Below are 19,803 nucleotides of genomic sequence, written 5' to 3'. Positions count from 1 at the left end.
ATCTAGACAGTAAAATGATTTCTTAGATTAACCAGCCTGAGCAGCTCTATCTAGACAGCAACGTGAAGCAGGAACATGAATTAACAAAGAGGCGACAACAAAAGAGGAACATGACCTCCAAAGTTTGAGCAAATGATGATAGAGAACAAGCAACTTCAGAAGCACCTTTTGTGAGGAGTGGAAGTGTGTGTGTGTGTGTGTGTGTGTGTGTGTGTGTGTGTGTGTGTGTGTGTGTGTGTGTGTGTGTGTGTGTGTGTGTGCGTGGTTTGTCCACTGGGTGGGACCGGAACTGCTGTGGGGGGACCCGTGGCGAGACCCCGGGGTCCGAGGCCATCGGGCCCGGACACCGCCACCGCCACCACCATTAAACAGCTCACTTGACGTTATGGCGTGATGACGTAACTGCCCTGGACAGATCAGTTTCGATTTTCAATAAGGTATATAAAACCAAATAAAAAACAAAAAGTGAACCCCCTTATTAGAAAAATACGCCCTTCCAATGAAACAAGCAATTAAGATAGCAAATAAAAACAAATGTAAAACAATTTGGAGGTGTAAAAAGTGAAGAATAGTGAAGAGATCGTTTTGTTTGGATTCCCTGTTGGATGGTGACACAGCAGTATCGATGTCTTCGTTCTGAGAATGGAAACTGAAAGTTCCTCAGCCCGAGAAGGGAAAACGAATCTTAGATGAATGGGAGGGTCCGTTCCAGCTGAGACAGAGAGTATATAAACAAGAAGCGCTCACAATCCCCCGGCAGGACAACACACCCACTTCTCACTGCATCTTTCCTCAGAGACTCTCCAGAAGCTTCTAGAACTTTCTCACTTCTCTTCAGAAAAGTCATCAAAAGGTAAGCTTGTTCCAGCAAACTTGTTCACTATAATCAAACTTTTTTTCTCTTGGCACTGGCGGCACTTTTCTTAGGTGGCGGGAAAAAAAATAATAATTCAATTTCAGTCATTATTACGTCCGACAACTACGTAATAAAAACCATCGGTGTATATTTGTGTATGTCTGTCTTTATGTCTGTTAGCAATATTACCTCAAAACTACTGCACTGGCCTTGTCGAATACGCTAACCACAGGTAGATATTAGGAAATAGAAGATTCCATTAAAAGTTGGAGGTAATCCGGACACAATGTGGCGGACGTCAGACATCTCTGATTGCTCTTGTTCGGAGTGTGAACTTAAAAACATTAAATTTATAATCCGCATTACAACAATCTTCCCTTTTTTTTATTGAGAGAGGCCAAAAATGATTAAAAAGAGTATATTGCACTTGTGAATAGAGAGCACTTATTAAGATTACACTTCGATGAACACACTGGTATGCAAATACAAGCAGATGCTTAAATAGTTCGGGGGGGTTTTGGGGCTGGTTTTCTTGAAATGACAAGCGGGGCTGACAGATAGCCTGGGTTATCGGAAAACTAAAGCAAACCTCAGGTATATTTTCACCCAACACATCAATCCATCTTTCAAACCATTTTTTGGATTGTGTGTCAAAATAAACAGCTTTTTTTTTTTAAGCTTTTAGTTTTCCAGTCATTAATAAATAAACATTTATAAATCAATTTGTGTGCATTTAAAAAATAACTATAATGGAGAAAAGTTGAACCTGACCTGCAGCTTTTCAGAAAACCTTCTCCATTCAAACGGGTAAATTAGAAGAGATTTATTCTAATGACCTTTAATATTTCTTGCAGATTTCTTGGATCATGGATCTGATCATTAAAATGTTGAACGGGACGACGCGCACCCTGACGGTCCAGCCTGGGGACACGGTGGGCTCCCTGAAACAAGTCATCTGTCAAACCCTGAGAATCCCCCCTCAGAACCAGAGGCTGGTCTTTGAAAACGGCCACAGGACGGCCCTCAGTGACTACAGCAAGCGGCTGTGTGACTGCGGCCTGCAGTCTGGCTCCCAGCTGTCCCTCCTGGTCATCGAGCCCACCACCATCCAGGTGTTCCTCAAAAACGAAAAGGGGATCACCACCACCTACGATATCCAACCCATGGAGACCGTGAGCGACTTCAAGGCCAAGGTGCAGGCCAGGGAGGGGGTCCAAGCGAACCAGCAGAGGCTGATCCACGAGGGGAAGGAGATGAATGACGGGCGCCTGGCGGACTACAACGTCCAGGAGCACAGCACCATCTTCCTCACCTTCCGCCTGAGAGGGGGCTGAGGAGGACTCTTCAACATGATTCATTCCAAAAGTGTAAATTATTTAGTTTGATTACAATCCATTTAATGTATTTATTGGCAGTTTTATTCAGAACAAAGAAAACATTCCTCTTCGTTTAGTATTAAAAAAAAATGTTGGTAAACATTAATGCGTACAAAAATCATGCTGTCAACTGTTGTAATAAACTACTGTTTGAAATACCATGGCTTTTCCTGTCATCACACACGTCTGTTAAAGATCATAACCAGTAGAAATAAAAATAGCTTCATCATCGAATATGTAAAATAGACATTATTCTATAAATAAGACATGACGCTATTAATGTAATTCAAGAATTTGGATTTTAGCACGAAGATTCTTAATTTTTTTCCTTTTGTTGCCAATAATCCAGTGTTAAATGTCCATATTAGAAACAGACTCAGAGGTGTAGCGTTAACATCCAGGTTGTGTTATCCCAGTTTTCTGGCAGCCAGAAACACAGCAAAGCAGTTTCCTCCACGTTTGTTTCCAGCGTTGAACCCTCCCTTAGCCTCATTTCCTCACTGATGCCAGGTAGGCGTACCAAAATAAGGCCACCATGTTGGCAAACAGTACTCTGAACTGAAAGCAAAAACAGGAAAATAAAACCATTACAAAGGATTTCACCATGTGAGTCATCAAGATGCCCAGAGAATTACAAACCTGAACAGGCACAAAGTTGATATTTATGAACTGGAACGGGGTCCAGACTTTCCAGTTCATCTTCAGAGCGGTCCAGTAGCTGGTTCGCATCTTTTTTTCAAAGTCTTCCCATCCTTTAGCCTGAGGAAAGTGAAAAAGACATGTTTTATCTCGTAATATCCCGATATAAGTGCAGTGTGGGGCAACACCTACAAGATTTCACACGCTATGAACGCTTAAGAAAAGAGTCATCAGAGGAATCCATGAGGCAGGACGTCAGGATCACACTAATCCACTGATTACTAGACTGCTGCCAACTAAAATGTGGTTTGGTTTGAATATGGGACTGCTGAATAAATGTTGTAGGCAGTCACACAAACAGATTTGGGAGCATATTAAATAGTGAATGGGATAAAGAAGAAGAGGATCAGATAAAGTTTTCTACTTCCTTTTAGACCCGATTACAGTTTGTGTGCATGCATGGGTTCATATACACGACGGCTATATGAATACGGTTACATAATATGTGAACTGTGTATATATTTACTTGTATAAATATCTTCAAAAATGTTACAATTCATCAAACATACCCACACAATCTAATTTTTACATTGTAAATGTACCCAATAGTGCATTTTCACTCACTCGTTCATACCCACCAATTGCAAAAGCTTCCACGCTGCTCGCACAGCATCACAAGACATTTCATGGTGAACAACTTGCATAAATACACTCTGACTGGTCCTGGTGGAGCTGGGCATTGGGGCAAGCTACACTACCACCTGAGCCACAGTTCCCTGCTTTTCTGTATCAAGCATAAAAGGTAAACAGAAATGTTTTCACAGTTAAGTAAATACTCAATAATCAACCAATAGTATGCTGTGATTATCATTTTCTCCATTTCACAGACTGCATGACAAGTCAAATATAATTTTCCAGTTATTATATGTTGGACTCAGCATGGGTTTATAAATATTCTATCAAGGTACAGCCAGTCTCCCCACTGGGCCCAGTCAGTCTATGCTGTGCTATCGAGAAAAGGAATTAAGGTAAACCAGGAGTTCTTGTTCTACCTTGAGGACGGTAGCAGAACTGAAAATGGTGATAAAATGGACAATCGTCTGTTCTGGCAGTTTGGCAGTTTAATAGCCCATCTCTTCCTGTCAAAGTGTCCTTAAGCAAGAAAGTGAAATCCAAATGTCTACTAAAGTTGTTAAAGAAGCTTGTCTGTCTGTGTGTGTGTGTGTGTGTGTGTGTGTGTGTGTGTGTGTGTGCGTGTGTGTGTGCGTGCGTGCGTGCGTGTAAATGTAACTACTCATTTTAAAGCCTTTAAATATATGTTAACTAAAGTCAATTTTAATTACAATGAGTCTTTTTCTGGGGAGCAAACATGCCTTTTTCAGATTAAGTAAATGAGTGTAATGAGACATCTTAGTTCTTGTGACATTTTCATGTAAAACTGATTTTCTATTCAAATGTATGGAAACACTTGCGATAATAAATACAGTTGAGTTACTACCTGTGCCGCACAAAATGATCATCAATGGAGCAAATAGGAAAAAGAAAATGTAGAAAATAAAAAAAAAAAAAAATTTCTAAATGTATTTCTGAATGTATCCTTTCATAGTTGTGCTGCTTGATGTCATGACTATCATATCGAAAATTATGTAATCAAAGACTTTCTTGTATTGTTTTAACCCGTCTCCTAAAACCAACTGTGGAAATGTAAGAGTAAATCACAGACGTTCTCCTTCAGTATGACGGTGTGTTTCTGAGAGGACCCACCTCCAGGATGTTCATAACAAAGTAGAAGAGCAGCAAAAAGCCAGGAGCAAAAAAGAGCCGATCCAGGAGGAGACGTTTAATTATACAGTAGGGGTCTGTGGTGGGCATCCACACCTCCATCAGCTGATAGAAGAAATGGCTGACGGGTCCGGTTATGAACAGCCTGTGGTGGGAAAGAGGTTTACACTGTGAAATTTACAAAGAACTAGGAAGTAGATAGTAGGAAAATGGGCAAGGAAAAGATTGGAGTGAGTAGTATTACTTTGAGACAGGGGTCAATCTGTGATGAAAAGACAGAACATGTCATCAGGATCGTTCAAAGTCATTGAAGGAAGGGAAAAGGGGTGAAATGATGATTGTGTCATGGTTGGATAAGGCTTATTGATGCATGGACTGTTGGTGAAGTTATTGCTGGTTCTGACGGAAACGTGCCAGAATACAAAATGTATAACTGCTAACCCTCATTGTGAATTGGAGGCTCGACAAGCGGCTGTTCACCGCCGTGGCTTTATTGAGTAAGATCCCTGACCCTCAGCAGCTCCCCGGGTGGCCACTGCATTGTGACAGTCCAGTCCTTCTCGTATGTATGGTTAAGATAAACTATCAGTAGGATGGGAGGAATTTCCCCCAAGGCGATCAATAAAGCGTTATTTCTTTCTTCTTGTGTACTCACCCATAAATGGCATAGCGTGTGGCTCCGGCTGCATCGATCTCACTGACTGCTGATCCATTTCTGACCTTTTTTCTTGCCTCTAAAACCTGAGACAGAAGATTTCCTAACGCAGTGAGGATGCCGCTGAAAATAACACACACAAACTTTCAGCAACATGCAACAGGGTCCACATTAAAGATCAGTGCCATGAACTTGTCAGGGGAGGCTTTCCCAGGCAGAGGCTGATTGGCTGAAATCAGAGTGCTGTGACGTCAGGCCAGTCGGTGGTCGGTGCAAACGAAGTGGGACAAAAACACTAAAATGCATCTATCAACACAGATTGTCACAGAGGCAAACCACTGGACGGAGCACTGGCTTCACAACTTATGAACCTTAACGATAGAGTGTTTACAGTTTAGCCTCGGAGCTGCTTGGCAGTAGACAGTGAGCGCTCAGAGAGGAACAGACCTGGTGACAGACTTGGTGAGGATGGGGTATTTCTTCAGGAGGTGCAGATACTGCTGGAGCAGGCGGTAATGGACGGAGGCGTCCCGGACAGGCACGCTGGCTGCAGGCATGGTGTCACTTCTTCTTTCACTGCACAGACATCACCGCCACAGCTCCAGTGTCAGGGCGTTAAGAAGAGCCCTCCCGTGACGCTTCCTGGTGACGTCATCGCGTAAAAACTACGGCGCCACGCCCTCGGAGCGACGTCACAGCCGGATTTTAATATCCCGTTTAAATATTGATAACGAAGGAATATATATATTTAACGATTATATAAAAGAACAGAAAAGCTGATTAAAAACAAAAAGTGTTTGCCCTGTGATGGACTGGGGACCTGTGGAGAGTGTATTCTGCTTTTGCACCCCTCAACCCTGCATATTAGATGGATGGTTGGAGATTCTTTATTGGGTGCAGTTGCCTTTTATAAAAGTCTAATAGTTTAAGAGACCATTTCAATTTGTAAAACTGTATTAAACAGTTTTGTCACAGACCTTAGAGTGGTTTCTTAAGCATACGGTGCATACATAACTGTGTTTCGATTAATTTAGTTCTGTAGGTGTCGCCACGTTTGTAAAGAAAGTGGTGAGAGCATTATAATTAAGTACAATTTACCCTGAATACTGTTGTCTTGTGCCTCATGATTTCACTCTGCAGTTCAAGTTGATACTTAAACTAGAATTTAAGGAAAGATGCAGACTTTTAAAGCTGAAATTCAGCAGAATTATTATCAGTGTTATTCTATTATCATAGAAGCCATATTAAGCCCTCAGCACATTGAAAAGCTGCTAAAAGTGTGTGGAACTATTTTTAAGGACTCAACATTTCAGTAAAAAAATAAAAAAAAAAAGCATAAAAAGAAACTTTAATGTGCCATAAAAGTGTACACAACTACATTTACAACAAAGAGTTTGAGGAAGAAAGGCTGACGAGAACAAACTGCAAACAAGAACTCTTTCAGTCAGAAGAAAGTGGAACATATGATTGCTACAACATAGCTTATGGATGGGTTGACGTCTGTAGTCACATGCTAGAAAACGTTAACACGCATGACAATTTAAAGTGTCTTCCAGTCTACGGGAGATTTTCCAGATTCCTGGAGGAGCTCGTTGGCCTTCGAGAAGTGCCTGCAGCCGAAAAAGCCCCGATGAGCAGACAGAGGAGAAGGATGCACCGCCTGCAGGACGTGGTGGCGTTTCTGTAAACGGACAAAATGCAATCAGACAACATAATGAGAATGCCTGTAAGAAAGTGTTTGCAATATAAACAAACGCATAAGACGCACCCGGTTTATAGCAGCGCCTTTTTTTTGAGCATACGATCCCCACAGCATGAAGACAAGTCCCTCCTGGTTTTTGCTGAGCCACTGCACCACAGCGTCGGTGAAAGTCTCCCAGCCTCGGTCTTTGTGGGAGTTGGCCTGGTGCGCCCGGACGGTCAACACAGCATTGAGCAACAGCACGCCTGTTGAGCGGGGTTACAGCAGCAGGCAACTGTCTGTTACTGTCAGTAAACTGGATCGTCTTTTGTTGTGTAACTGCGTCAACATTCAACACGCGGCCATTTCTTCCTGCCCACAGAGTACCTTGTTTGGCCCATCCAGTCAGGTCACCATGTCCGGGGTGCTTAAAGCCTTCAATGTCCGAGGCCAGTTCTTTGAACATGTTCTCCAAGCTGGGAGCAAAGGTAAGATAGTAGTGGAAATCAGAAACTAGAGAGCTGATATGATAGCAATCAGTCACTAAAGAGAGACGAATAGAGAAAACATCGAGATTCCAAACCTGGGTGGAGGAGGTACAGGTCTTTTAACACTGAAGCACAATCCATGGGCCTGGTTCGGACCGTGATACGGATCCTGGCCCAGAATCACCACTTTGACCTGAAAGTAGAGTCACTTTTTTTTTTTTTAAATGAAGGTAGAGTGAGTATTAAACGTAAACTTGCATGACTTTTGGTCATTTTGCATTTTTATCTTCCACCGAGTTTAAAACACATTAGAGCTTGAATATTTTCTAAATGTAGATTTGAAGACAGGTTGCCTCTATTCGCTGGGTAAATATATCTGATAACAGTTCGCCACTGAAAGTCATTTTCATGGCAAACAAACATGCGATTCGCCTTCACAGAAGTGTTTGCCCCACACTTATTTGTGATGGTGAGCTCCTCACAAATCCCTGCGTAATCCATTCTAAAAGTGTCTTGTTCCATTACCTAATAATATACACTTTTAAACTGGCAGAATGATTTTCCCACTATGACTGAAATTTTCAAAGGCGAAAACCTTTAGCAATTTTGTGAAAGTACATTTTTGTAACACAATTCATAGTGAGTAAAATGTAAGTAATATTAAGTGACAAAATATGCTTTGGTGCAAAATCAGTAATTTCACAATTTCAAACATGAGCAGAGATTTCTGAAGGATACACATGGACACAGGTGACCTACGATCCCGGATTGGATCACCACCGAAATTAAATGAATTCTTCCTCCGATCAAAAAGCCAATTTTCATGAAGCCCCATTCCTTAGTTTTTCGGATATCTCAGTGTTTCCTCTACATTCATTTCGGAGTGGCGGGCCGACTGACCAGAGTGATCCTGCATTTTGGCCAAATAAGTGACCAACAAAGAGAGTGGACATCGTACATGTGCAAAACAATTCCCGGCACATGCAGAGGGCAGGAATTCAACCATTATTTAACAGTTTCCACTGCCAACAATGGACGGGAAAGAAATTGATATAGAAACTGGATAATATCCAACATCTCATAAAAAGTCCTCATTTTGTACCATAATGCTCTTCTCCTGTGAGGTGAAGGAAAACTGAACCAGTGCACAAAATTCTACAGACGGGATGAAAAAGGTTCAGCTCATTACATTTCAAGTTACATCCACCAGCAGCAGCCTTAAATACAACAGTAAATATTCATTTATTTCCTGCTAGTGTCAAAATCACAATACATAAGAAGAGTTTATTTGGCCTGGAGAGGAGAGGAGAGGAGAATGAACAAGAGATTAAGAGAAGAGAAGATGATAGCAACAGTAGAGGTCTGCCCCCTTCAGGGCTGCTGAAAAACTTTCCTGGAGGAAACACTGTATCTTGTTACCAGACAAGTCCAGACAAGATGAGGCTTGTGATGTCATAATTTCCTTAGAAGAGGCAATGATATAAATATAAATTTTTTTGCACATGCTTCAAATTCGAAGCATCTAATCCATACAAAGAACGGTTTTAATTCAAAGGTCTGCATTTCATCAACAGGTGCCAACAATGATATCTTATAGGGGGATATTACAATACACAATGTGATTATGTTATCGAAAGTGTGAAGCATGGCAGCTCTGGATGGGTCTCAATGTGGTTCAAGAGCTTATCCTCAAACCCTTTGAGAACAACAGATATTAAGTAAATTATTACAATATGCAATGTATTACTATGCAGCGGTGACTGAAAAGGATTAGATCTGGCAAAGGCAATGCATTGAATGACCATTTAAAACGTTGTTGAAAGATAGACAGACAGATTGTCACTTTATTCACTGCATCACATATCATCTGTGTCCTTGTTGTTAATCTTTACCTGGACTTGACATTGCTTCGTGTGCTTTGCTCTCTGTGAACACTGTTTGTCATGTGTTACTGAGCTTCTCTCTGACGCTCAGCTGGGCTTGAAACTTACATCTCGGATGTCACACATCTGTGTCCAGGTGAAGACCTGGTCTGCAGGCGGGTACACGGTGTGGCGTCTCCGCTCCTCACTGACTAAAGTCATCAGCTGTGGCGGAGAGAGGCAGAGTTATCAAACACGGCTCAAAAACACCAGCGATCAAACAGGCGCACCTCGTCCTCTCACTTGTTTAAAATAGCCTCTTCCAAACTCAGCCGACAGGGAGGCTCTCCAGGTCTCTGCAAAGCCGGGCGGAGTCTGAGCCGAGGAGAGTTTCTCCAGCGCCGCTCTCTTGTTGCGGGCGATCCGGTCCAGCTGCTCCGGGGACAGGGGCGTCTTCGACGGGCTACAGGGCTCCGGATCCCCCTCACAGGACTTCTGCTTCTTCTGTAATATTTTGGTATATTGTGCAAAACAAAGGGCGGCTGAAAAACGTGCCACTCGAGGTGAAAGTGGCCGTAGGAACTGTTGGAGAGGCCGTGGAAACATTCTGGCTGCGCACTGCGTGAGTTAGCAAACAAGAACGCGGAGGGACCGTGAACGCAGCTCGGATAACGATGGAAACTTCGCGGGAAATTCCCTCAGCGTGCGACACACACGAATTAAAAAAAAAAAGGTAAGTATCTCCTAAAATAACGTCGCTTCTTCAGCATTACGCACGACACGTGTGTCTAACATCGAATGCCAAACGTGTTTGAGGGAGCGCAGCTACTCACCGTGTCGTTAACATCCTCCTTGTTGTCATTTAACTCATTCGAACGCCTTTTTTTAGAGACTGGAGAAAAAAACGAGCTGATGGTTTTCTGTCCGATCATCCTGCCAAAAGACAGCCTGCCGGTGGACTGCGTTACACTAGACGGAGTAGTTGAATGTGTCGAAATCGGAGCAGACTTGGAGGGGACTCTCCGACTCGCCTTAAATCAATTGGCGCTGAAACCCCATGACGTCAGCAGATATTTAAATGAGCAGGGCAGTGTCCAAGACCAACGTCTGTCAGCTGTTATACTGCATCGGGAAGCCGCTGACTCAGGATTATGCTTCCAGGATTCCAATTCCCCGCTTTCACTTAACGTAATTTGAATAATATGTCTGTATCCACCTAACGTTCATTTGTCTCTAACATATTTAAACAGGTGCTCTATAGTTGTTGCTTTTTTGCCATTTATATGCTGATCTCTAAGGTGTACCTCTAAATCGAAGTAATTAGGTAAAAGAGAGTAATACATGGGCGATCAATGCAAACCAATGACATCACACTTATCCAAGTTGTTGGACTGTGGAAGGAAACCCACACAAAAGGAGAACATGCAACCTTCATGTCTAGACTTTAACTGGTGGGGGGAGAGTATTAACCACTATCCCTCAGCAATAGTTCAAAAATATTATTTATTTTCCTGTCATCTAGCTAATAACCTTAGACGAAGTCCCTCCGAGTGTGTGCCACAGCTGCTTATTAGAAACAGTGTTGGTCACTTTTCTGATTTATATTTATAGAGTCCTTCCACCATTAAGTTAGGATCCCAAGGGCTTGAGTCTATTCCATCAGCAATCAGACCATGGACACTTAGACATACAGTCACTCTTGCATGCAAACAATTTTGAGTTCGCTTTACATACATGTGTTGAATTGCAGAAGGATGTTCAATAAACCAGTGTAGATGATGGAAGAGTTTGATTATGTCTTCTCTCCTACAGCTTTATAATACCCTAAGCTTAAACTCCTGTGAGTGCCGCAGACAGCAGCATACCGGCGATGGAAAGGTTTGTGATTCAAGGACAAAATAAGCACTCCTGCGTCAATGATGCACCAACAAGATGTCCCTGTAAGATGATTAAACCAGAGAGAGATACGAGTGGAGAATTGGAAGAGGAAGATGAGGCTGCAGCTTCTGGAGAGTTCTCCAATCCTGTTCCCTGGGAAAAAATAGAGGCAGAGGGACTGGACTGTGATTATGCATTGCTCTTCTCGAAGGAAGAAGCAGACCAGCTCTTCAAAAAGTTGGAGGAGGAAGTTGTTTATGCATCAGGTACAACATTAATGCTTTTTCTGTAAAGTTCCAATGAGACGTTGCAATGTAATCAAACAATTATTTGTTTTTGTTTCTTACAGGAGAAGAGTCAAAGGTGCACGTCTTCGGAAAATTGCACAACATACCAAGGAAGCAGGCGACTTACGGAGATGCAGGTTTAACTTATACTTATTCTGGAGTGGCGCGTTTAGCCTGCCCATGGACTCCAACCTTGGAATACCTTCGAAATGCAGTCACAAAAACAACAGGACGGTCGTTCAACTTCGTCTTGGTCAACAGGTGAGAACCAGCCTGCGAGGAGGCGCACAGCTTAGGGGAAGTTTCACAGCTAGAACCGTTTGTCTTTGCCCCAGGTATAAAGATGGACAAGATCACATGGGCGAGCATCGTGATGACGAGAGGGAGCTCGACCCTCTCTCACCGATCGCCTCCGTCTCTTTGGGAGCAGCAAGAGACTTCGTCTTCAGACACAGAGATGCTCGAGGAAAACAGAGCCGCCGCCGGATCGACCCAGTGAAGCTGGAGCTGGCTCACGGCAGCCTTCTCCTCATGAACCCCCCAACCAACACCTTCTGGTACCATAGCCTTCCTGTTCGCAAGAAGGTCCTCCTGCCCCGCATCAACCTCACCTTCAGACGCATCCAACTGGGCTGCGAGAAGTGACAGCAGGGCCACGGCCAGGTTTAACTCACAGACTGCTCCATTAGTACTGATGCCCAGAAGTCATGGTCAGTGGACCCCAGTTTAGGATGGTCAAGAACCTTTCTGCATGTCACTCATTTAAAATGAGCTTCTTGATGTATTATAAATCCGTGACACTGAAACGTATGGTTTTCCAGTATACAGTGGGTGTCACATCGCATTATTATAAACTCTTCATTTGAAAATATGCTCGCTGATTTGGAAGTTGTGTTTTGTGATAATGGTAATTGCAAGTCACCAGAAAATGTTTGAACACAGGAACCACAGACTGAATGAAGTTATACATTACGGAAACGTTGACTTAAACTGAACACTTACAAAAAACTGTGTGAGATTATGTTTTTGTATTTGCCCTGTGATGCACTGGCCAGTGTCCTGCGTTTGCTCATATTCAGCCTGCAACTGTAACGATGAAGCAATGAAAAGATGGGAGAGAAAAATCAACACATTGAGAAAATCTGAATTAATTTCAACTAAAGCTCATTTATTATTATACAGTGCTCAGTTTGTGCAGCGTCTACACAACACTGGACATCAGACAAACAGCCGGTTGTACTTTTTAAGACACTCAAATGTCAGATTCCTGTTTAAGTGAAATAAATGTAGTATTTAGAGGGTGTGAGGCTGATCATCCTATATAATTTGATTCCTCCCCTTACCTGCTGTTAAAACTAAAAGGTGTAAAACAATTTTTGAGAAATGCAAGATAATCATCCATCTTCTTGAACCCATGAACCTCTCACTGTGAGGCGAGAGGACTAGCCACTACCCCACCGTGTGGCCGGACAAAAGTCTTTAAATTTAGAAAAAATATGATTGGGTCAATAAATTAAACTACTGTACAGTTTATTCTTTATTATCTGAAAACAATCACAAATTACACAAATACAAACAATCTCACATGAATATACATTAGTGCAAACAAACCATGAACAGGCTCGGCACCTGATCGCTTCTCACTTTGACAATTCGGTAGGAAAATATCAGTCATCAGTTACATGGGATCAAATAACTTGCAGTCACATTCAAGGTTTAATAAAAGACAGATTACAGGCGATCTGTTTTATACCCATCTCTCCGTATTTCCAGAGGAGGGGTGGTTGTTGGATGGTAGCACTCGTGGTTTCATTAAAAATGTCAATCATAAAAGATAACATGGCACTTGAATCACAACTAGCTCTGCAAAATCATGACGGTCTAAAGTGAACTGGAAAAAGCAAACTATCCAATTCACAAGCTCAACTGTGAAAGATTATTCCCAATACATGGTTTTCCCAACACTGCCAGGAATGAATAGGCAACTCCGTTTAAACAGGTCCAGAAAAATACAACTCTTTAGATTTTTCATATGTAACAATTCTTAAATAACATCTGAGCGTCCTACACAGCTACTCTTGTGTCTGTAATGTACAGGGAACGGACGTGGTCGGAGGAGCAATTTAAAATACATTTGAAATGTACCAAAAGATACTGAAGCATCATAAAAATCCCACAGAACTGAGTCGATACTTGCTACAGCCACAGCTTCGACAACAATGACAGAAGCTTTCGATTTGAACCGTGTACTGCAGGGTTTTCCCCTTGGTCCACTTTGTACTGTCACATGTTCCTGTTGCTCTATCATCTAAAAGCCAAAATGTTACATGACAGAGGTTGTTACATGAAGTAGCTTACAGGTCAATGATAAATTCTGTGGGTGTTTTATCTTTGGGATGGGGTGCCTCCTCCTCTGATCAGAGCAGCTTGACAGGGTTTGCAACATCACGCCGACCTCCCAACATGTTGCCATGATCCATGAGTATTCCTACTTCCTGGATGGCTTTCCTCCCTGGCCTCATGGTTGAAATGCCTCCCGTCTGTTCTGTCACGGACAGAGTGTCACCGGAAAGGCAGAAGTCAGTTACACTTCGACGTTGTGAGCTTCCGCTTACTCCTCTGAGTGCAGGGCAAAGTTGAGCCTTCGAACTCGCTCGTAGAAGAGCATGTATGCGTTGGAAGACAGCACCTCGTGCAGACTGGCTTTACGTACGGAGTCGTCCGACACCCAGAGCCACTGCGAGCAGAACGTCGACGAGCGGCGAGGGGAGGCGGGGCTGCGGCGGTACGTGACGAAATGTCCTGAGTGCATGTCGCCGTGGTGAACCAGCACAGCTGTGAGCTGGAAAAGGTACTCGGCGGAACTGCAAGAACAGACACCAACATGAAAGCACCATCACTGTGAACAGCACTACAGTCACCCTGGAGCCTCCGGCTGAACATCAACATACAGGTTACAGCAACACAAGCCTTTCTAATATCACGTCTTCTCTTTTGTTATGTATATAATCTTTAATGAGAAACAATTTGCCTTGTGAAGTGTTCACCTTTACAACCTGCCTGTGACGAGTTTACCTGTAGTCGCAGGAGAGGCTGAGCTGGTGGTTCACACCAGGAGAGTGAAGAAGCACAGAGGAACAAGTTCCGTTGGAAAAAGGTTTGTTGTTGTTATGATGCGTTGCATCTGGGAGGAGAAAATATAACCACCTTACAATGCACGCCAAACACAAAAAGTGAGCATAAAGATGACCGATGTCGGAGATGGAACAAATGTTACGGACTTAGCTTTTCCATGGAGTCGCCCAAGTTTTCAGCCCTGATGCTGTTGGAGGCACATCGGACCGGAGGCCCCCGCTGGGTGGAGAGATTGTGTTTGTAGCGGTCCATCGACAGATACTCTGAAAACTGCACATGTTCCTGCCGTTTGATGGGGGTTCCTTCACTGGACCACGTCAGTCTTTGTAAATGGATGCAGAGGCACTGAGGGAGCTGCAAGGGAAGAACAAAATGCAAAAATAAGAAGCAGGCCCCACTTGGATATTAAAGGGAAATCTTCACTCCTCTACCATTTGTTGTCAAAGTGATTATAACTGCACTGGAACCTCCAAACAGACAATTTATCCTTTTTTTCTCCTTTTTTTTTTTAAAATCTTAATCTACAGCAACAAGATGAAAACAATTACCTTCCCCAGTTTTAGTTGCTTAACAAATGTGGTTCTCTGGCTCTCAAGAATTTGTCCATTTGGTGTGGTACCTTGCTGAAGCTGGAAAACCCAAAGCAGATGAAAAATACAAGACAAACATTTTTAACAGTTTTTCCTCTGATCTTTGCTTTTCGGTGAAGTGTTTGAAAGGAGTGCCACAAATGAAACACCTGATGTCGATGTACCTTGGTGCAGTTTTCACACTCCACTTCTTTGATGGTTTCTGACGAGATGAAATGCTGAAGACACTGGTCTAAAGAAATCAGTCGACCCTGAGAACAAACGGACATTTTCCTACAATGACAACTTCATACAACAGTGGCGCTCTTGTAGTGCTGATCCTCATGTGCTTACCCACTGAGGCAAAGGGATGGAGAGGGAGAGGCTTTCAAAAGAGTCATACCGCACCGGACTCTAGAGAAACGCACAACAAAGAGATAAATCACCTCAACAACTCAAATCACACAAAATAATTTGTGGCTAAAAAACTAAAACTCACCTGGAGTTCGCAGCGCTTGCAGGACATGTTGCTTGTTAAACGGCCATGAAAAGGATGCTGAAACTTCCACAGGCTTGGTAATGGATGAAGAGGGGCTGCCGATAAAGAGAGAAATGAAGACAAATGAAATCCATCATTGTTGTTTTGTTTTATTATTAATCAATGCGCCATCTTTGAGTTCCTACCCCTACTTCTGCAGGTCATAGTTTTCTCATTGTGGTCAGGGAGACTCTGGGTGGAAAATCAAATGGATGAAAGATCAAAATGCTGAAGAGACGTGCAGAGCCAAAGGGAATATGCCGAACAGCCATGACATGATGACCACCTGCTTAACATTAAGTCTGCTTTTCTTTCAGATCAAGTCCCTGTCCACAGTTCACAACTTTTCCTTCCTTGGACAATTTTTGAAACATTCTGACCTTTGCAGACTAAGAACACGATACAAACATTGCAGTTTCTGAGATACTCTGACCCAGTCATCGATCCAGCTCTATTTGACCTTTGTAAGTCTCGCTCAAATACTTGTGTGTGTCCTTTTTTTCCTGCTTTTAACACATTAATTTGAAAGATATCACTTGCGAGTGGTCATAATGTCATGGCTGGCTGGTGTGTGTGTGTGTGTGCAATGCAAGAGGTTCAGGTGCAGGAGGTGAATGTAGGAAAAGGACGTCTTACCTCCAGGGACTGCATGTCAAACAAATGTGCAACTTTGGGCTGTCGATCTCGCTCTTCCTCCAGAGAAGATGTGAGAACATGGAAAAGTTCATGGGCATCCTGAGACCAAGGACACCAAACTGTTAAACTTGCAACTATATCAGACATTATATATAGAACCATTTTCTTTTGAGTACATACCCCCCAAAACGAATTGGAATCATTGACTAACCTGCTCTTCAAAGGAGCTGATGTGCCATCGGTACAGTCTGAGGACATCCAGGACACATCCAGCATCAAGCACATCTTCCTCTCCAGGATCCTCACTGGACAAAGCTGTTGTAAACAAACGGCTTCAGTGTGACAAATTAAATCAAGATAAAGTGTAGAGGTCATGATGTGATGAAGAACAGACTATTGCAGGCACCTTTGAGGAGCTGAAGCAGTGTTGTGGACAGCTGCTTGTCCTTGCATGACTGGATTGAAGGCAAACCTGAAAACTTCGTCAGCCACTTGATGAAAGACGGACATGCTGCCAAACCCTGAAGCAAGGAGTTGAGGAAGCAGGTGTTGCCCAAGTTTAACAGACCTGGAACCATACCTGTGAGGACACGAGAGCTCAGTACAATCACTGCACTCTGCGCAGACATTCAGATCAGTGTCTCACAGGAGCATACAGCTCTTTACCTCTCTTTCTCTTCTTTCTCTCAGTGAATGGGCCCCACAAAACGTACGCTCCGGCTGCAAAGGCAGCAGCTATTCCACCAATGACACCCCAGTTTTTTATCATCTTGTTTCTGAAACAGACGACATGTTGATGAAGCTCAGTAGCACTGCGTGCCTCCACAGATAAAACCAAGAACAGCAGATACCTTGCAGTTGTTCTCAATCCGAAACCTCTAATAATTCAAAATTGAACACTGACCTGCAGCCTGGCCCTCTGCACAGTTTAGTACTTCTGATCATCTTTACCCCAGAGACGACCTTTCTAAAATGTTAATTGACTTAATAGGTTGCAAAATGATCCTGTCAGACGTTTTTTTTTCAATACCAACACCTTTGACATGCTTCCCATCACATTTTTTTTTAGATACCTTGTGGCCACATTTGCAGGTATTTTGAAATTAGTCATGCCTCTTTATGATCCATCATAAAAAGCACTTTGGTTCATGAGAAATGCAAATCATTTCATGCTCTTTTGATGGAGCAGGCAGTTAGAGATCGATGTCCACAGGTCAGTTCCTGATCTCCTTCTCAGACCTTCAGACATTGCCATCTCTTTCCAAGTCCCATCCAACTACAATTACAGCTGTCAGGCATTTTCTTGTGCACCTTACTTATCCATTGTATTTATTTTCTGTCCGACCAAATTATTTTGTCACCAGATGTTTCCAAGTATAAGTGTTGTAGAAGAGTGTATATAACATGCAGTATTGTATGAAATCTTCATTTCTAAGCTTTGCATGTATCTTTAATGTCTCTCGATCACGTAAGGGTCTTGCTGACTTCATCTAATAATAATATAATGAATGGGTTTTATATAGCTTTTTTTTCTGGGAACTCAAAGCGCAGACATTGCATTATTCATTCACTCCATACTCAATGGTGGTAAACTATGTATGTAGCCACAGCTACAAGTGAGGCTGCCAAAACTGTGCAATCGGCCCCTCCGACTACCAACAACCACTCACTCTCACACTGCATTCACACAGGCAGTTTGGGGTCAAGTGTCTTGCCCAAGAACACTTCGACATGTAGGCAGGCAGAGATGGAATTCGAACCTGCAACCTTCCAATGGGATACGACCGCTCTACCAAGCAAGCCACGCCGCCCCTGAGGTTGACAGACATATGTTAGCTGAGAGTTTAATGTAATGTGTCAACAAGCTTTTTGTGCAAAAGGACTCCTGAAAGTGTCGCCGTACAAGTGAAAGAGTTCCTGTCAGGCTGGTTGTCTTTAAATGTGTCACATCTTTGATGTAATACTTGTTGCAACAAGTCCTTCATATACATTAACAGCAAAATGAACTATTTGTTATATTATTGGTCATTTGAAGTTAGTGCTAATCAATTATGGGATAGGTTGGAAATAAATAGCTAAATTGAATGTATAAACAGTGAAGTCCAGTTCATAATATCAGATTTTCTTATAGTGTGTGATTGATTAAAAAATAAATGCTGAACTAATCTAATCCACTTTAAACAAACAAATTTAAAGTGTCTTGTAAGAATAGAAATACAGCAACAATTAAATACAACATCAGTCTATCCGTAAACCGTTTTAAACAAACATCTTTACTTGTAGCTGACTTTCGGCAAGTTAACAGTTCTACACAGTGCTTCTGGACTGTGTAGATTTCAGTAAAAATCTTTGTTCCTAATAAATGTTAACCCACAATTGAATTGAACTAAACATCTGAGTGCATTTGGCTTCGTCCTGATGGAAGACAGAAAGAACGACACGCCAGACAAAACAAATTAAAGCCATGACCCACTAACCTGCGGACTACTTGTTAATCTGTGACTAAAACAGCACCCAGCCAGCATACCACACAACAATCAGCCAGTCAGAGTTTAAAGATTGAACATGCCACCATGCCCCGGATTTAGTTCACTTAAACTGTTTGTCCTTATTTATAATGAAACAAACTAGTAACCTAACCTGCTAACAGCAATGGAGCTAGCCGCAGGCTAACTTACCCTCAGCAGAGCCAGGCTGCCCACCAACGACTCTCTCTCCTCCACAAACAGACATCCGAGCGGCTGATTAAAATAAAACTACGACCTGTAGCAGTGTCACCGTGTCTCTGACATCTGTGATGTCTCTGACATGTCTGTCTCGGCGAGTAACGTTAAGCCAAAAGCCGTGTCTGCGCATGTTTCCTCCCGACCCTCGTTACCTCCTCGCCCCGGGGAGCACGGGGCAGCTCGCGCCTGACAGGTGGAGAGGTTTTACCTGATTACGGGTCCAGTGCCAAGGAAATCGCCAACGAGCTTATTGGAGCTTTCTAGTCTGCACCACATGATGACTTCTCCGGGGAACCCCCGCCATCCGTGCTGTGTTTGAAGTCGGAACCTCAGAGGCGCGTACTACTGTGTCACACTGTTACCGTACCGACTCCCTCCGTACTTTGTGGCGTACATGTTTGGATCACGTGACGTTCCCGCGGTACACGTGACGACACAGCAGACACGTGTGCAGGGCCCCTGGGCAAGGGTTCATCAAGAAAAAGAATACATGTCCACAAAAGACATTAAAAACAATCACAAGGTTTAATGGAAGACGCAAAAGAGATGGGAAAAAAATGACAGAATGAAAATGAGACACAAGACAGTAAAATATACCAAATATGGAAGAACAAGATCAAAAAAGGCTGACATACAAAAATTAGAAATGACCAAAAAATTATTAATTGTCCAGCCTGACTGACTGAAAGTCACAA

At 42.8% G+C, this 19,803-nt stretch overlaps 5 protein-coding genes across 8 annotated transcripts; 2 read left to right on the top strand and 3 right to left on the bottom strand.

Moving 5' to 3' along the window:
• Positions 1-662: 662 nt before the first annotated feature.
• On the top strand, positions 663-2,385 carry isg15 (ISG15 ubiquitin like modifier). The gene is made up of 2 exons (XM_080467290.1): positions 663-853; positions 1,711-2,385. Exon 2 carries the CDS (start codon positions 1,723-1,725, stop codon positions 2,188-2,190), a length of 468 nt encoding a protein of 155 aa, XP_080323416.1. The 5' UTR covers positions 663-853; positions 1,711-1,722; the 3' UTR covers positions 2,191-2,385.
• On the bottom strand, positions 2,235-5,966 carry pxmp2 (peroxisomal membrane protein 2). Its single transcript, XM_080467287.1, has 5 exons — positions 5,756-5,966; positions 5,309-5,431; positions 4,636-4,798; positions 2,872-2,991; positions 2,235-2,790 (listed from the first exon to the last, which is right to left on the bottom strand). The coding sequence occupies exons 1-5, from the start codon at positions 5,863-5,865 to the stop codon at positions 2,722-2,724; spliced, it is 585 nt and encodes a 194-aa protein (XP_080323413.1). The 5' UTR covers positions 5,866-5,966; the 3' UTR covers positions 2,235-2,721.
• A 670-nt stretch (positions 5,967-6,636) lies between these two features.
• On the bottom strand, positions 6,637-10,388 carry unga (uracil DNA glycosylase a; the record flags this gene model as incomplete). Of its 2 annotated transcripts, XM_080467284.1 has the most annotated exons (7): positions 6,637-6,989; positions 7,077-7,255; positions 7,377-7,465; positions 7,573-7,670; positions 9,469-9,564; positions 9,643-9,843; positions 10,173-10,388. In XM_080467284.1, 7 exons carry the CDS (start codon positions 10,269-10,271, stop codon positions 6,849-6,851), a joined length of 903 nt encoding a protein of 300 aa, XP_080323410.1. In that variant the 3' UTR covers positions 6,637-6,848. The 2 variants fall into 2 exon arrangements, with proteins under 2 accessions (XP_080323410.1, XP_080323409.1); XM_080467283.1 differs by lacking the exon at positions 10,173-10,388 and having other exon boundaries at positions 9,643-9,945.
• On the top strand, positions 9,710-13,031 carry alkbh2 (alkB homolog 2, alpha-ketoglutarate dependent dioxygenase). The gene is made up of 4 exons (XM_080467286.1): positions 9,710-10,072; positions 11,152-11,483; positions 11,567-11,765; positions 11,840-13,031. The coding sequence occupies exons 2-4, from the start codon at positions 11,210-11,212 to the stop codon at positions 12,147-12,149; spliced, it is 783 nt and encodes a 260-aa protein (XP_080323412.1). The 5' UTR covers positions 9,710-10,072; positions 11,152-11,209; the 3' UTR covers positions 12,150-13,031.
• Positions 13,020-19,465, bottom strand: usp30 (ubiquitin specific peptidase 30). Of its 3 annotated transcripts, none has more exons than XM_080467277.1 (14): positions 19,317-19,465; positions 17,049-17,158; positions 16,789-16,962; positions 16,594-16,697; positions 16,383-16,481; positions 15,893-15,938; positions 15,708-15,802; positions 15,563-15,622; positions 15,394-15,480; positions 15,188-15,268; positions 14,786-14,993; positions 14,580-14,688; positions 14,218-14,368; positions 13,020-14,049 (listed from the first exon to the last, which is right to left on the bottom strand). In XM_080467277.1, exons 1-14 carry the CDS (start codon positions 19,382-19,384, stop codon positions 14,023-14,025), a joined length of 1,419 nt encoding a protein of 472 aa, XP_080323403.1. In that variant the 5' UTR covers positions 19,385-19,465; the 3' UTR covers positions 13,020-14,022. The 3 variants fall into 3 exon arrangements, with proteins under 3 accessions (XP_080323403.1, XP_080323402.1, XP_080323401.1); XM_080467276.1 differs by having other exon boundaries at positions 13,030-14,049; positions 15,379-15,480; positions 19,317-19,443; XM_080467275.1 differs by having other exon boundaries at positions 13,036-14,368.
• Positions 19,466-19,803: the final 338 nt, after the last annotated feature.

This window comes from Lipophrys pholis, assembly GCF_963383615.2.
Source record: "Lipophrys pholis genome assembly, chromosome: 7".
In the NCBI taxonomy this organism is placed as follows: Eukaryota; Metazoa; Chordata; class Actinopteri; order Blenniiformes; family Blenniidae; genus Lipophrys; species Lipophrys pholis.
Note: the sequence above shows the minus strand (reverse complement) of the source record. Positions and strands in the feature narration are given on the sequence as shown.

Excerpts from the sequence above, each read along its gene's own strand:
- pxmp2 (XM_080467287.1), bottom strand. The coding sequence starts at position 5,865 with ATGCCTGCAGCCAGCGTGCCTGTCCGGGACGCCTCCGTCCATTACCGC. Across the intron at positions 5,432-5,755 it reads CTCACCAAGTCTGTCACCAG|CGGCATCCTCACTGCGTTAG; the intron begins GTCTGTTCCTCT and ends TGTTATTTTCAG. Across the intron at positions 4,799-5,308 it reads ACACGCTATGCCATTTATGG|GCTGTTCATAACCGGACCCG; the intron begins GTGAGTACACAA and ends TTCCCACCACAG.
- alkbh2 (XM_080467286.1), top strand. The coding sequence starts at position 11,210 with ATGGAAAGGTTTGTGATTCAAGGACAAAATAAGCACTCCTGCGTCAAT. Across the intron at positions 11,484-11,566 it reads GGAAGTTGTTTATGCATCAG|GAGAAGAGTCAAAGGTGCAC; the intron begins GTACAACATTAA and ends TGTTTCTTACAG. Across the intron at positions 11,766-11,839 it reads AACTTCGTCTTGGTCAACAG|GTATAAAGATGGACAAGATC; the intron begins GTGAGAACCAGC and ends TCTTTGCCCCAG.
- usp30 (XM_080467275.1), bottom strand. The coding sequence starts at position 19,384 with ATGTGGTGCAGACTAGAAAGCTCCAATAAGCTCGTTGGCGATTTCCTT. Across the intron at positions 17,159-19,316 it reads GGCACTGGACCCGTAATCAG|AAACAAGATGATAAAAAACT; the intron begins GTAAAACCTCTC and ends CGTCTGTTTCAG. Across the intron at positions 16,482-16,593 it reads TCAGCTCCTTTGAAGAGCAG|GATGCCCATGAACTTTTCCA; the intron begins GTTAGTCAATGA and ends CCTTGGTCTCAG.
- isg15 (XM_080467290.1), top strand. The coding sequence starts at position 1,723 with ATGGATCTGATCATTAAAATGTTGAACGGGACGACGCGCACCCTGACG.